At 41.0% G+C, this 16,752-nt stretch overlaps 1 protein-coding gene across 6 annotated transcripts in view; it reads left to right on the top strand.

Annotated features, from left to right (window-relative positions):
* Window positions 1–16,752, top strand: part of clip2 (CAP-GLY domain containing linker protein 2) — a 61,464-nt gene that overhangs the window by 14,656 nt on the left and 30,056 nt on the right. For all 6 annotated transcript variants that reach the window (XM_024393596.2, XM_024393594.2, XM_024393595.2 and 3 more), the window contains exon 3: window positions 4,834–5,375. In XM_024393596.2, the coding sequence (XP_024249364.1) occupies window positions 4,834–5,375 (542 nt within the window). The remainder of the gene's footprint in view (window positions 1–4,833; window positions 5,376–16,752) is intronic.

The raw sequence follows: 16,752 nt of genomic DNA, 5'->3' as shown, positions 1-16,752 counted from the left end.
TCAATTTAGAAATCTGTTGTGATTGTATATGATGGCGCACCAACATATTACGGACAACAAAATCGGGGGTGTGGTAAATTGAATTTAAATTCAGTCAATTCAGGAAATAGACTGAAATTCTAATTATATTTTTTTCTCGTAGAGAAAAATTGGGGGAAATTGTCTTGAGAATTAAATTGACTAATTTCAATTGGAATGACCCCAACCCTGCTAAAAATGTTTGTCAATCTCAGAAAAAAATATGTTATTACCTCTGCTCCCAAAAGCTGCTCCCAGAAGTTCTGACTTTAGAGGTCACGTCCTCGTGGACTGTCGAGAAACAAAGCATCGTTGCAGAGACAAAAGTGTTTAGGAATGAGTCGCCCCTAAAGGCCTAGTTCTAATATCTTCTTCTGTTGCCGTTTGGACTGTCCCTGAAATCTGAAGTGACAGCCCCACAACCGTGAATGTATACCACGTTTCTTATTTTCTTATTTTTCCCCTTTTTTTCTCCCCAATTTCGTGGTCTCTCTGGAGGCACAGAGCCACTGCGCCACCCGGGAGGTCCCCACATGTGTCTTATTTTAATTAGGAAATAACATCAGTATATTACTAGGGAATTCAAAGTTATTTTCAACTTATTTGACATTATTGGACTTAAGTCTGAAAGAGTTGGGTTCTCAGAGACAGAGAAAGAGGAAAAGAGAGGCGGAGAGAGGGAGTGTGAGGGGGTGTTCTAAGGAGTTGTGGTGGGGTCATTGTGTGGGGCTGGTGAATAGTGGGATTCAGATGGTTGTGGGAGGTAGCCAGGCACAATAGTGAAAGTGAGGCCTCTGTTCTTGCTCTTCCTGCTGCCTGCCTCATTTCCCCATCGATCTTCCGTTGCCACGGCAACCCAACCACTTGGACTAGCACTGCATCAGTCTTTTGGGTGCACGCTTGTTTGACTGGCTGGGACTTGGGTAGTGATCTTCTCTGTGTTGGACCAGGGCCATGCTGTTGACAAAGCTCACACATGTTACGCACGCGCAGGAGCGCGAGCAGGGGCGCGAGCAGGGGCGCGCGCGAGCGCGCACACAAACACGAGTGCGCACACACACACACAACACACACACACGGTAAATACTGCATTACCTTTACTGGGAATACAGATATGCACCTGTTGGTCACCTTTAAAAAATAAAAAAAAGTGTCAGAAAACCAATCACTATCTGGTGTGACCACCATTTGCCTCATGCAGTGTGACACATCTTAACATAGAGTTGATTGTGGCCTGTGGAATGTTGTCCCCCTCCTCTTCAATGGCTGTGCGAAGTTGCTGGATGTTGGTGGGAACTGGAACATGCTGTCATACATGTAGATCCAGAGCATCCCAAACATGCTCAATGGGTGACATGTCTGAGTATGCAGGCCATGGAAAAGCTGGGACATTTTCAGCTTCCAGGAATTCTATACAGATCTTTGTAACATTGGGCTGTGCATTATCATGCTGAAACATGAGGTGATGGCGGCGGATGAATGGCACAACAATGGACCTCAGGATGTCATCACGATCTCTGTGCATTCAAATTGCCATTGATAAAATGCAATTGTGTTTCTTGTCTATAGCTTATGCCTTCCCATACCATAACCCCACTGCCACCATGGGGCGCACTGTTCAAAACGTCGTGTGGGTGAGCAAACCGCTCACAACGCCATGATATCTGCCCGGGACGGTTGAAATTGGAATTCGTCTGTGAAGAACGCGCTTTTCCAGCATGCTAGTGGCCAACGAAGGTCAGCATTTGCCGAACGGAAGTCAGATCAAGACCCTGGTGAGGACGGCGAGCATGCAGATAAGCTTCCCTGAGACGGTTTCTGACAGTGTGCAGAAATTATTTGGTTGTGCAAACCCACAGTTTCATTTGCAGTCCGTGTGAATGGTATTAGACTATCCCGCAGATGAAGAAATGTGATGTGGAGGTCCTGGGATGGCATGGTTACATGTGGTCTGCGGTTGTGAGGCCAGTTGGACTGAGAAATGATCTAAAATGACATTGGAGGCAGCTTATGGTAGAGAAATTCACATAACATTATCTGGCAACAGCTCTGGTGGACATTACTGCAGTAAGCAAAACTTGAGACATCTGTGGCATCGTGCTGTGTGACAAAACTGCACATTTTAGAGTGACCTTTTATTGGCCCCAGCACAAGGTGCACCTGTGTAATGATCCTGCTTTTTATTCAGCTTCTTGATATACCACACCTGTCAGGTGGATGGATTATCTTGGCAAAGGAGAAATGCTCACTAACAAGGACATAAACAAATTTGAGAGACAAGCTTTTTGTGAGTATGGAACATTTCTGGGATATTTTATTTCAGCTCATGAAACACTTTACATGTTGCCTTTATATTTTTGTTCGGTATAGTTACTTGAAATAAGGGTACAAGAGCCGTTCGTCATCTCAAATCACAGTATTTGGGGTTAAAATATTATTTCAATGAATTTAGCAACTGAAAATTGTATGCTATGCCCCTTTCTATAACAGCCCAAATATAGTGGAAGTTGAGATTTAATAAGCCTGTACAAATACACATTAGTCATGGCCAGAGAGAGTAGCTGTTACAGGGATTGCGTCCCAAATGGCACCCTATTCCCTAAATAGTACCAGAGCCTTTGTTACGAATCCCTTTTGGCCCGACAGTCTAGGGGGGGATGGTATTGAGACACGTAACATAACTCACGCAAATTATAATTGTGACAAAGTAAAAGTGTGAACGAAATAACCACGACAACTGAAATACCGTCAAACTCAGGGTTTATTGTAAAACACACGGTAATGGGGGGAGCAGGAAAAGGGGCTGAGCTGGACCCAAGGAAAGAAACAATAAGCATCCAAAACACCCCTAAGCTAGACTAGCCTAATTTAACAGCTAACTAACCAAAAATACAGTGGGTGGTCCGCCCAGTTCTAACTAGTGTTTTTAACAAAGTCTACCTACGGGTAGTGTATGCCCATGGGTGACTTGTCTTGGTTTCCCCTTTTCCCACCAGCAATCAAACACAAACACCATGACCAAAAACAATACTCACAGGAGATGACAAAGTGATTTGGAGGTGCTCAAACAAAAGAGAGGTTTAAGACACAAAGAGAGTGAAACACAGAGATCTACAGACATGGCATTTACAGAGAGATTGATCTCTAGAGCAAACAACTGATTGGGTTTTTAAACCAAGGGAAAGGAACTGTGATAGGGTAGGAAACAGGAGGAGGTGTGTCTTCTGATTGATGATTGATTGTTGACTGATTGGGGAGTGATGATGTTCACCTGTGAGGGGAGAAGGAGAGAAAAGAAACACACACAGGATACACACAGGATACTTGTATCCGTAACACTTGTATCCGTAACAGCCTTATGGGTCCTGGAAAAATGATGTAGGCAGGGTTTCAGTCCAGTAATCGCAATATTGATATGTGCAATGTCCATATCACAAGAGATCCATATAGCATGAAATATTTTCAAACGCCACTAAGCCGAACCCCGCCCCCTGTCAATCAAGCAGCACAGTTCCTCCTCCTCGCTGTTAGATTCACTATAACTTTGCATGCTGTTCTGTTAGGTCAAATGCAGTCAACAGATTGTTTCAAACAAGGATGATGCTCCTTTCCTCTTTGCTTATTAACATAAATCATTCTATTTCAATCATTCCAACAGTTCACCCAAGTGTTTTGATCTATATCACAGGTCAAATTTCAATATTTGGTCAAATAAATTAGATTTTTTGCCCATATCGTAGAACCCGATGTGGTACAAAACAAAATGTTTCTAAGTGGTAAATGTTACATTCCTGCAGGAGAACATACCTCCATAAATGCCATTGTAAGACCCCATTAAGTTTAAAACTCAATTTTCATGCCTATTGGTAAAACTAAAAACACATTATTTTGTTCACTGTATTACCCATTTTGCAACCATGTCTATCGGTCTCACAACATATGGGAGCAATTGGGGCATAAAAGCACTCCTGGGGTGTCAGAGAGACAGTCCTGGCACCAACTGTACTCATACACACACACACACACACACACACACACACACACACACATATTACAGTGCAGCCAGCGCAGCAGATCACATGCTATCTGTGCCCTGCTACAGTTAACAGCTCCAGTGTCTCACCAGAATGGATAGTGCTCATCTAAACAGCATGTGCCAAACAGCAAAGCACCGCATCTGTGGTGCAACATCACAACGTTAATCATCAGTGCATTAGAGACAATCTCACTGACCCAGTTTTCAATAGGAAGTAGAGTAATGCCTAACCTCGCATAAACTCCACTGTTGTGTTGGATGCAGCACGGCCGATTCTTCGCCGATCCGTTTTGTGATGTGATGAAATTGGATAAATAGATACTGGAAAAGTGACTATTTCCGACTGAGAATGGTTTCAACTTCAGGTTTGGCTTGAACAAATATATTTGGCGTTAACAAAATGTGTAGAAGTATGTTGAGGATTAAGGTGAATAATGACAAGATGTATTTATGTTCCATTGTGTTTATAATGCCTGAATTCCTTATTTCAGCAGTTTACGTTGCATGCATGAGAATACTGGACTGTAACCTGCATACAACACAAATATTGATCCTCTAGACGAGCTACATTGTTTTGTTTATTATTTTTCACATTATTTGTTTGTAGACCTGTATGTATCACCTTTTCTCTCCCCACTTCTGCACTGCTCTAGAGCATTGTAATAAAAGACTATACTGTAGATCCATGGCCATTTTGAATGAATATAGGAATTCTGTGATCTCTACCATAGAAATGGATGTAAATAGGAATTCCATAATCTCTCTTTCTACATCCACAGACGCCCCACACAAGCAGACCTCCCCACTCCCCAGCAGCAATGCCTCAGACAAGTCAAGCTCCAAGACATCCGAGGTGGGAGACGACGTCCTTGGGGACTACGTGGTTGGCGAACGTGTCTGGGTCAACGGGGTCAAACCAGGCGTCATTGCCTACCTGGGTGAGACCCAGTTCGCCCCAGGACAGTGGGCTGGGGTGGTCCTCAATGACCTGTTGGGGAAAAATGACGGCTCTGTGGGCGGCGTGCGCTACTTTGAGTGCCAGCCCCACCAGGGCATCTTCACGCGCCCTTCCAAGCTCACCCGGCAACCGGTGGGCGACGGAAGCGAAGTCCACTCCACTGATTCGCTGACAGCTCAGAACCTGACACTCCATGGCGGCAATGGCACTTCGCCTGCTGGTCAGCGTGTGGCTATGCCACTCAGGGAGGGCATGCTCAACAGCTCTGTGAAGACAGGTAACGAGTCAGGTTCCAACATGTCCGACAGTGGCTCGGTCAAGAAAGGCGGGGATAAGGACCTTCGAGTGGGAGACCGTGTGCTGGTGAGTCCATGCCCCCACACGTGCACACACACACGCACGCACACACACATAAAGAGCCTGTTTGCTTTGACCCTCACTCCCACAAAAGGTCAAGGACTGCCATTTACACAACGTTCTTTCAACCCAACCACAATCTCCAAGCAACAATTGGGTCGAATTCCATTTACCGTTGGACTTAAAGCTTTCCCACTGGTCAATATTGCAAATCACATTGGATTACTGTCAGGAGATCCCACCGCTGACACCATTTTACCGTGCTTCTCCACTTTCTCCACTTTTCTAACTCACAGCTATTCTGTGAGTGTGTTGGTCAATATGGATACTGGATAGGGAGCTGTGAAACTCGTCTCAAAACCGCCAGCCTCTCTTGCAATGTGAGATATGTATTTTGGTGCACTGCTTTGAATCTTGAAGCTTTGTGCTAGGCTCTGACTTGTTTTCCGATTTAGTACACATTACACATTGCACAATGGTAATCTAAAAACCTTGTTTTAGAGAAATCCTTAAAGGTTTATCAAAAGCATTCCATTTGCATGCATAAATGCAGGTCTAATTTATATAGTTTCTCATGTCTGACCACATGTCTGACCTCATGTCTGACCACCTTCTATGATCTCTATGTATATACACTGAACAAAAATATAAATGCAACACGTAAAGTGTTGGTCCCATATTTCATGAACTGAAATAAAACATCCCAGAAATTGTCCATACACACAAAAAGCTTATTTCTCTCAAATTTTGTGCACATCCCTGTTAGTGAGCATGTCTCCTTTGCCAAGATAATCCATCCACCTGACAGGTGTGGTATATCAAGAAGCTGAATAAACAGCATGATCATCACACAGGTGCACCTTGTGCTGGGGACAATAAAAGGCCACTCTAAAATGTGCAGTTGTATTACACAACACGATGCCACAGATGTCTCAAGTTTTGAGGGAACGTGCAATTGGCATGCTGACTGCAGGATTGTCCACCAGAGCTATTGGCAGATAATTGAATGTACATTTCTCTAGCATAAGCCGCCTCCAATGTCTTTTTAGAGAATTTTGGCAGTACGGCCAACCGGCCTCACAACTGCAAGCTACGGACAACGAACACAGTTGCATTTTGTCAATGGCAATTTGAATGCACAGAGATACCGTGATGATATCCTGAGGCCCTTTGTCGTGCCATTCATCCTCTGCCATCACCTCATGTTTCAGCATGATAATGCACGGACCCATGTCGCATGGATCTGTATACAATTCCTGGAAGCTGAAAATGTCCCAGTTCTTCCATCACCAGACATGTCACCCATTGAGCGTGTTTGGAATTTTCTGGATCGACATGGATCGAAATGTTCCATTTCCCGCCAATATCCAGCAATTTCGGACAGCCATTGAAGAGGAGTGGGACAACATTCCACAGGCCACAATTAAGAGCCTGAACAACTCTACAAAGGAGATGAGTCGCGCTGCATGAGGAAAATGGTGGTCACACCAAATACTGACTGGTTTTATGATCCATGCCCCTACCTTTTTTGGGGTATCTGTGACCAACAGATGCATATCTGATTTCCCAGTCATGTGAAATCCATAAATTAAATTTCAATTGACTGATTTCTTTATATGAACTGTAACTCAGTAAAATCTTTGAAATTGTTTCATGTTGTGTTTATATTTTTGTTCCCAACATTCTCAACAGTCTTCATCCACTAAAACTACTCATCAACCATTAACAGCTTTCATGGACCTAAGCTGTGAGGTTGCACACAATGCTTAAACTCCATAGCATTCATAACTCGTCCTTGACACCCGGAGTAATCAGTCGTTACCGCTGGATGATGTCCCCTCAGCATTGACATTCAGCAGTACCTTAATGACAAGGTAGCACAAAATGAAAGCACACCAGGGCCTATTCCCTCAGGTTGTAGAGGGGATCTGAAGGCCTAATGGACACTCAGTCACTAACAATGGGCATTACCATCCCCTGGCTTGTTAGAAGGATCCCGTTATCAAGTGTTTTGGTCATAACAATGACTGCGTCCCAAATGGCTCCCTAGGGCCACCCAGAGCCTGCATGGGATCGTTTTCTTGTAGTCGGCCATGTTATGCTCACTTCACTGGAGCAAACTTCTGCAGGTGTAGAATCATTTTTGAGAATTGTGTTTAACTTGTACTTTATACATATTTCAGATCCATTCGCAACACAGTTGCAGGATTAGCGGGGTTGTACAATTTTTTTCTGACTGCTGTTTAAGACTAACCCCACTTCTAGAGGCGTATGTCTATAGTCTCTTTCTGTAATGAATGGCAGCTAATTTTATTTTATCAACATTCAGTCAAAAAGCTAGAGAAGCTGGCAATGTGAAGGGGATGTTTGAGGATCAATTGGCCAGGATGGAGCCCTCTTGAACCCCATTAGAAAGAGATCCGTGGCGATGGCCTGCCGGTCACTGGGATGACAACCCAACTTGGGATGGAGAGGGGCTTTAGCGGGTGAAAGAGTGGAGTACAATTGGAGGGTTGCTTAGTAGCAATGCAAATATCATGGTACAGCTTAATGGACACTCAATCACTATGGTACACAAAGCCTATTGAATGATAACTTTTTTTAAACTAGGACAGGAATTTATAACTGAATTTTTCCAACATAACGTACGTACAGCAGATCCCATTGTATGGGACACTTTTAAATGTGCCTTTAGAGGCCATGCAATTCAGTACTCAGCTCTAAAACAAAGCAATTTAGGTCAAAAGAGTCCATATTAACAAAGGAAACAGAAGGTCTAACAGAGGCTCAGAATAAGGTAGTGGGGGGTAAAAAAATTGAGGAACTTATTCAAGAAGGTCAAGTGTAATATATTATTTAAAAAATTAATCAAACTGTACGGAATATGGGGAAAAATGCACCAAATTATTTTTTAAATCTTCTACATAGAAATGCTACCAAAAAATAATTTATTGAAACTTGTTAAAAATGACGGTCACCCATGATTCACCAAATTATATTTTGAAAGAGGAAGCAAAGTACTTTAAGCATATGTTTTTGTTTCAGTCTCCTCTATATCCTTTAACCAAAGCTAATTGTATGGATTTTTTCCTATGAATAATGTAAAATGAACAGCTGTACAGAAAGACTCATGTGAAGGCCAAATTACAGAGGAACTTCTTGATGCAATTAAAGCCTTTAAGTCCAGGAAAACTACAGGGCTGGATGGCATACCAGTTGAGGTACAGTATACCAAACTTTTTTGATATACTCAGAGGACCGTTATTAGCATGTTTTAACCACTCCTATATAAACTGTAGATTATCGGACACTCAACAAGAAAGTCTGATTTCATTATTACTGAAACAGGATACAAGTAGTAAATATAAAGATCCAGTCCATTTAACAAATTGGAGGCCCCTTACACTTCAGTGTTGTGATGCAAAAATTCTAGCAGAATGTATAGCACATAGAATTAAAAAGGTATTTTAGGATATTATTAATTCTAATCAGAGAGGTTTTTTACATGGACGATACATTGGAGATAATATAAGACAAGTACTGGAAACAATAGAACACCTGCTATTCATAGCTGACTTTGAAACGGCTTTTGATAAAGTATGATTGGAGTTTATATATAAATGCCTGGAATATGTCAATTTTGGAGAATCCCTTATAAAATGGGTTAAAGTCATGTATAGTAACCCTAGGTGTAAAATAGTAAATAATGGCTACTTCTCAAAGTTTTAAACTGTCAAGAGGAGTAAAACAAGATCTAACAATAATATCAAGCGTTTAGAAATCCAAGGCTTAAAAACAAAGATGTTATGGTACGCTGATGATTCATGTTTTCTTTTAAATCCACTATTTGGACTCCACAGCCTCGTAGAGGATCTAGATACTTTTTCTAACCTCTCTGGATTAAAACCAAATTATGTATTGGAACACTAAAAAATAAAACTTTTACATTACTGTGTAGTTTACCAATAAAATGGTCTGATGGTGATGTGGACATACTCGGGATACAGATCCTGAAATAAATAAATGATCTCACTCCAATGCATTTTTATAGAACGTTAACAAAAATGGATACAATCTTGCTACCATGGAAAGGAAAATACCTGTCTATTTGTGGAAAAATCACCCTGATTAACTCTTTATTCCAGTTGACCTATTTGCTTACATTCTTGCCTACACCGAGCGAACAGTTATTTCAAAATATTCCCTTTTATTTGAAAGGACAAACCAGACAAAATTAAGTAGGCCTATTTATATAATGAATATTAATTCGGAAGGCAGACATGATTAATTATTAAAGCATTAGACCTCTCACTAAAGGCTTCAGTCATACAAAAGTTATACTTAAATTCAAACTGGTTCTCTAGCAAATTAATAAGAATGTCTCACCCTATGTCCAAGAATGGCCTTTTTCTCTTTATTCAGATTACAACCTCACACTTTCAGTTATTTGAAAAGGAAATAATCTCAAATATTGCTATTTTTAAAACAAGCCATAGAAAGTTGGTTGCAATTTCAATTTAATCGACCAGAAAAAAACAGAATAAATAATACAACAAATATTGTGGTTAAACTCAAACTAATAGTGACTAATATAGTATACTAATAAACATTATTTTTAAACTAAAAAAAATGTATATAATCTTTGTAAATTATATCATAAATAGGACTGGTGGAGTTATATCACACAACAAAAATATATGGAAATGTCTGCTCTACTCAAAATTACAACCAATTAATTGCAGCATTACAGCAAAAATGGAAGTGGAAGGGGGAAAAATAGGGAACTTGTCTGTCAGCCCTGCATTAAAGACCATAATTGGTTAAAGAAAATTGTGATAAATAAAGTATACCAGTTTAATTTAAGGACCAAAAAATTGACAGCTGTGCCATGTAGATTGCAAAATAGTTGAGCAGAGATTTTCTAAGTACCGATTCCATGGCACATGAACTGATATGCAAAACGACACCGGATGCAAAACATTACATTTTTCAATTTAAATTATTATACAACATTTTTGCAACAAATAGACTGTTATAAATATGGGGGATACAACCTTTCCAGCTCTGCAGATTTGCTGTGAAAAGACAGAATCATTTCATCATTTGTTTTAGTACTGTCCATACGTAGCTTGTTTTTTGTCACAGGTCCAGGACTGGCTGAAGAATTGCAACATTTACCTGGAGTTGACTCTGCAGATAGCACTACTGGGTGATCTGAAAAGTCATAGTCAATCGATCAATAATATAATACTTTTAGCAACAACTTGAATTTTTTTTTTTAAACAATCTGTAGAAATGATAGGAATAGAAAGGTTCAGAACTTTTGTGAAACAGAACAGCACAGTGGAAACATATATGTCAAATAGAAATCCAATATGGATGGTGTCAAGAGATAGATGGGAGGGGTTGAATGGAGCTGAAGGTTGGGAAAAATAACTAATAACAACAAGGTAACTAATGTAAAACATACTGTGTCTGTAAAATGTATATAGCTTCAGAACTTTTGTGAAAGAAATCAATGGGAGAGGTTGACGTTAGAGGAAGGACAGGAGTAAAAACAAACAAAATATAACTATTGTAAAATAGACTGTGCCCGTAAAATGTATATAGTATGTATAAGCTAGAAGTAGAAGCCTAAGTGTTGTTCTTCACTAGTTTACTCCAATTAGTGGAGGGGTGGTAGTGTTAGAAAGTAATAAAGGAAAATATATTTTATAGGGATGCACTACACTACCTTTCAAAAGTTTGGGGTCACTTAGGAATATCCTTGTTTTTGATCCACATTTTTTTATCCATTAAAATAACATAAAATCAATCAGAAATAGAGTGTATACATTGTTAATATTGTAAATGACTATTGTAGCTGGAAACAGCTGATTTTTAATGGAATATCTACACAGGTGTACAGAGGCCCATTATCAGCAACCATCACTCCTGTGTTCCAATGGCACGTTGTGTTAGCTAATCCAAGTTTATAATTTTAAAAGGCTAATTGATCATTAGAAAACCATTTTGCAATTATGTTAGCACAGCTGAAAACTGTTGTCCTGATTAAAGAAGGAATAAAACTGGCCTTTAGACTAGTTGAGTATCTGGAGCATCAGCATTTGTGGGTTCGATTACAGGCTCAAAATGGCCAGAAAGAAAGTACTTTCTTCTGAAACAAGTCAGTCTGTCCTTAGTCTGAGAAATGAAAGATACTTCATGCGAGAAATTGCCAAGAAACTTGTCCTCCTGCTCAGTTGTGCACCGAGGCCTCCCACTCCTCTTTATATTCTGGTTAGTGCCAGTTTGCACTGTTCTGTGAAGGGAGTATTTCACAGCATTGTATGAGATCTTAATTAATTTCAAAAGGGTTTTCTAATGATCAATTAGCCTTTTTAAAATTATAAACTTGGATTAGCTAACACAATGTGCCATTGGAACACAGGAGTGATGGTTGCTCATAATGGGCCTCTGTACGCCTATGTAGATATTCCATTGAAAATCACAGATTCCAGCTACAATAGTAATTTACAACAGTAACAATGTCTACAATGTATTTCTGATCAATTGTATGTTATTTTAATGGACAAAAAATTGCTTTTCTGTCAATAACAAGGACATTTCTAAGTGACCCCAAACTTTTGAACAGTAGTGTATGTATGTATGTATGTATGTATGTATGTATGTATGTATGTATGTATGTATGTATGTATTTACAGTATGTATGTATACATTTACAGTATATATATTTGCAAAAAAATATATGGGGGATTGGAAGTGATGCAGACAATTACATTGATGGAAGCTACAATCTATCTGCAATATTAAAGCCAATCTATCCCCCTAAAAAATGTTTTTGTTAAATACGATTTTTCCTGTAGAATTCCCAGCGCTGCTCCCGGGTATCCTATTTCCATGACTGACTGTGCTGCTCTACACCAAGGACAACTCAATGTCATTTAAACTGGATGCAATCTAATTCTTCATATTGCTTTTTCCATCTGGACTCCAAACAATACATCCTTAAGGGCCTGCACTTCACTAGGATCCAAAAATGTCAAATTGACGTGGGGTGAAAATCTCACAGCCATACCCCACACATACAGTGCCTTCAAAAAGTATTCACATTCCTGACTTTTTCCATGTTTTGTGTTACAGCCTGATTTTAAAATTGATTACATTGAGATTTTGTACACACAATATGTCAAAAAAGAAAGTAAAAATGTCAACGTTAAAAACCCTGAGCGGCTTCCTTCCTCTCCGGCAACTGAGTTAGGAAGGACGCCTATGTCTTTGTCATGACTGGGTGTATTGCTACACCATCCAAAGCTTGATTAATAACTTCACCATGCTCAAAGGGATATTCAATGTCTGCTTTAAAAAAAAAACCTGTCTCCCAAATAGGTGCTCTTCTTTGCGAGGCATTAGAACACCTCCCTGGTCTTTGTGGTTGAATTTATGTTAGAAACTTACTGCTCTACTGAGGGACCTTACAGATCATTGTACGTATGGGGTACAGATCAAATTTATTTATAAAGCCCTTCTTACATCAGCTGATGTCACAAAGTGCTGTACAGAAACCAAGCCTAAAACCCCAAACAGCAAGCAATACAGGTGTAGAAGCACAGTGGCTAGGAAAAACTCCCTAGAAAGGCCAGAACCTAGGAAGAAACCTAGAAAGGAACCAGTCTATGAGGGGTGGCCAGTCCTCTTCTGGCTGTGCCGGGTGGAGATTATAACAGAACATGGCCAAGATGTTCAAATGTTCACAGATGACGAGCAGTGTCAAATAATAATAATCAGTGGTTGTCGAGGGTGCAACAGGTCAGCATCTCAGGAGTAAATGTCAGTTGGCTTTTCATAGCTGACCATTCAAAGTATCTTTACCACTCCTGCTGTCTCTAGAGAGTTGAAAACAGCAGGTCTGGGACAGGTAGCATGTCCGGTGAACAGATTAGGGTTCCATAGCCGCAGGCAGTACAGTTGAAACTGGAGCAGCAGCACGACCAGGTGGACTGGGGACAGCAAGGAGTTATCATGCCAGGTAGTCCTGAGGCATGGTCCTAGGGCTCAGGTCCTCCGAGAGAGAGAAAGAAAGAGAGAGAGCATACTTAAATTCACACAGGACACCGGATAAGACAGGAGAAGTAGTCCAGATATAACAGACTGACCCTAGCCCCCGACACATAAACTACTGCAGCATAAATACTGGAGGCTGAGACAGGAGGGGTCGGGAGACACTGTGGCCCCATCCGGCGATACCCCCGGACAGTGCCAAACAGGCAGGATATAACCCCACCCACTTTGCTAAAGCACAGCCCCCACACCACTAGAGGGATATCTTCAACCATCAACTTACCATCCTGAGACAAGGTCAAGTATAGCCCACAAAGATCTCCGCCACTGCACTACCCAAGGGTGGGCGCCAACCCGGACAGGAAGATCACGTCAGTGACTCAACCCACTCAAATGGCGCACCCCTCCTAGGGACAGCATGAGCACCAGTAAGCCAGTGACTCAGCCCCTGTAATAGGGTGTGAGGCAGAGAATCCCAGTGGAGAGAGGGGAACCGGCCAGGCAGAGACAGCAAGGGTGGTTTGTTGCTCCAGTGCCTTTCCATTCACCTTCACACTCCTGGGCCAGACTACACTCAATCATAGGACCTACTGAAGAGATGAGTCTTCGGTAAAGACTTAAAGGTTGAGACCGAGTCTGCGTCTCACATGGATAGGCAGACCATTCCATAAAAATTTAGCTCTATAGGAGAAAGCCCTGCCTCCAGCTGTTTGCTAAGAAATTCTAGGGACAGTAAGGAGGCCTGCGTCTTGTGACCGTAGCGTACGTGTAGGTATGTACGGCAGTACCAAATTGGAAAGATAGGTAGGAGCAAGCCCATGTAATGCTTTGTAGGTTAGCAGTAAAACCTTGAAATCAGCCCTTGCCTTAACAGGAAGACAGTTTAGAGAGGCTAGCACTGGAGTAATATTATCAATATTTTGGGTTCTTGTCAAGATTCTGGCCTCCGGTTTTAGCACTAACTGAAGTTTATTCAGGGCTTTATCCTGGTAGCCGGAAAGTAGAGCATTGCAGTAGTCTAACCTAGAAGTGACAAAAGCATGGATATATTTTTCTGCATCATTTTTGGACAGAAAGTTTCTGATTTATGCAATGTTACGTAGATTACGTAGATCCTTGAATCAGTCTTGATATGTTTGTCAAAAGATAAATCAGGGTACAGAGTAACGCTGAGGTCCTTCACAGCTTTATTTGAGACAACTGTACCACCATCAAGATTAATTGTCAGATTCAACAGAAGATCTCTTTGTTTCTTGGGACCTAGAACAAGCATCTTTGTTTTGTCCGAGTTTAAAAGGAGAACATTTTCCGCCATCCACTTCCTTATGTCTGAAACACAGGCTTACAGGGAGGGCAATTTTGGGGCTTCACCATGTTTCATCCGCATAGCAGTGAAAGTTAACATTATGTTTCCGAATGACATCACCAAGAGGTAAAATATATAGTGAAAACAATAATAGTGGTCCTAAAACAGAGGCTTGAGGAACACCGACATTTACAGTTGATTTGTCAGAGGACAAACCATCCACAGAGACAAACTGATATCTTTCCAATAGATAAGATATAAACCAGGCCAGAACTTGTCCGTGTAGACCAATTTGGGTTTCCAATCTCTCCAAAAGAATGTGGTGATCGATGGTATCAAAAGCAGCAGTAAGGTCTAGGAGCACAAGGACAGATGCAGAGCCTCGGTCTGACGCCATTAAAAGGTTATTTACCATTCTTCACAAGTGCAGTCTCAGTGCTATGATGGGATCTAAAACCAGACTGAAGCGTTTCGTATACATTGTTTGTCTTCAGGAAGGCAGTGAGCTGCTGCGCAATATCTTTTTCTATATTTTTTGAGAGGAATGGAAGATTCGATAAAGGCCGATTTTTTTTTATTTTTTTTAAATTTCTGGGTCAAGGTTTGGCTTTTTCAAGAGAGGCTTTATTACTGCCACTTTTAGTGAGTTTGGTACACATCCGGTGGATAGAGAGCCGTTTATTATGGTCAACATAGGAGGGCCAAGCACAGGAAACAGCTCTTTCAGCAGTTTAGATGGAATAGAGTCCAGTATGCAGCTTGAAGGTTTAGAGGCCATGATTATTTTCATTAATGTGTCAGGAGATATAGTACTAAAACACTTGAGTGAGGTAGTCATTCAAAAATCATGTTAAACACTCACAATTATTGCACACAGAGTGAGTCCATGCAACCTATTATGTATCTTGTTAAGCAAATGTTTTATTCCTAAATGTATTTAGGCTTGCCATGTCAAAGGGGTTGAGTACTTATTGACTCAAGACATTCTAAAAACATAATTCCACTTTGACATTATGGGGTATTTTGGGTAGGCCAGTGACACAAATCTCAATTTAATCCATTTTAAATTCAGGCTGTAACACTATGAAATGTGGAAAACGTCAAGGGGTGTGAATAATTTCTGATAGTTAACTTCCTTTATCTTTATTTGACCTGTGAGGCAAACTAACTGTTTCATAGGACTGGTCTTACACATCCTCAATATGATGTCTTAAGAGAGACTAGCATAAGGGCTAAGATATCTGTCTAACCTGCATTTGAAATCATAGATAAAAAATATCAGAGCCTAATGCTCTGGTGAAGCTCTCTGTGTCTTGGCATTAAAGCGGAGTTGCTCTGAGTCATGTCTCAGGCCAACTTCCAGATAAACAGGAAGTTCGAGAAAGCAGTAGCCAAGTGGAGGCATATGTTGCCGACTCTATGTCTTGGCACTGCTGGCAGGCACACTTAGGCTGTAATATGTGAATCCATCCATCCAACCTGCACCACAAGCCGCCCACTACTGTATTTTACCTTTCTGCTTTCAGACTGCCTCACTGTTTTCCATCATGGTTTTCTCATCCAAGTCCATGGAAATGGACGGGTTAGGGATTTAAGTTCTGGAACGCCAGCGAACACTCATAACGGCGAACCAGCAAGGTCTACTATTTTGAAACTGTGGTCTTCTCCTTGTGTTTTGACAAGCTAGGTTGTGGTCTGTTTCATGCAGTATATTTTCCTTGGCGTGAAGGGTGTTTTGGACGCAGTGCGTACAGGTTTACGTAAACAACCTGAGTTAGGAGGAAAGGACTGGACATTCTTTGGGAGTGTTTTTGTTATCTCTGTGTAGATTCACGGGTGATGAATGTGTCCGTCTGCCTTGTCAAGTTGGAGCTTCTCTTCTCGGAGGCAGGAAGCAAGGAAGTGAGGATGTTCCAGTGACTACTCGTATTTCACATACAAATGCGCACCATATGTGATATATATGTGCGTCACTGTTTTCAGTGATTTACTGTGGATGTGATAGAGTGGCATTCA

This window comes from Oncorhynchus tshawytscha, linkage group LG30 (genome assembly GCF_018296145.1).
Source record: "Oncorhynchus tshawytscha isolate Ot180627B linkage group LG30, Otsh_v2.0, whole genome shotgun sequence".
NCBI lineage: Eukaryota > Metazoa > Chordata > Actinopteri > Salmoniformes > Salmonidae > Oncorhynchus > Oncorhynchus tshawytscha.
This window is presented reverse-complemented; position numbering and strand designations above follow the sequence as displayed.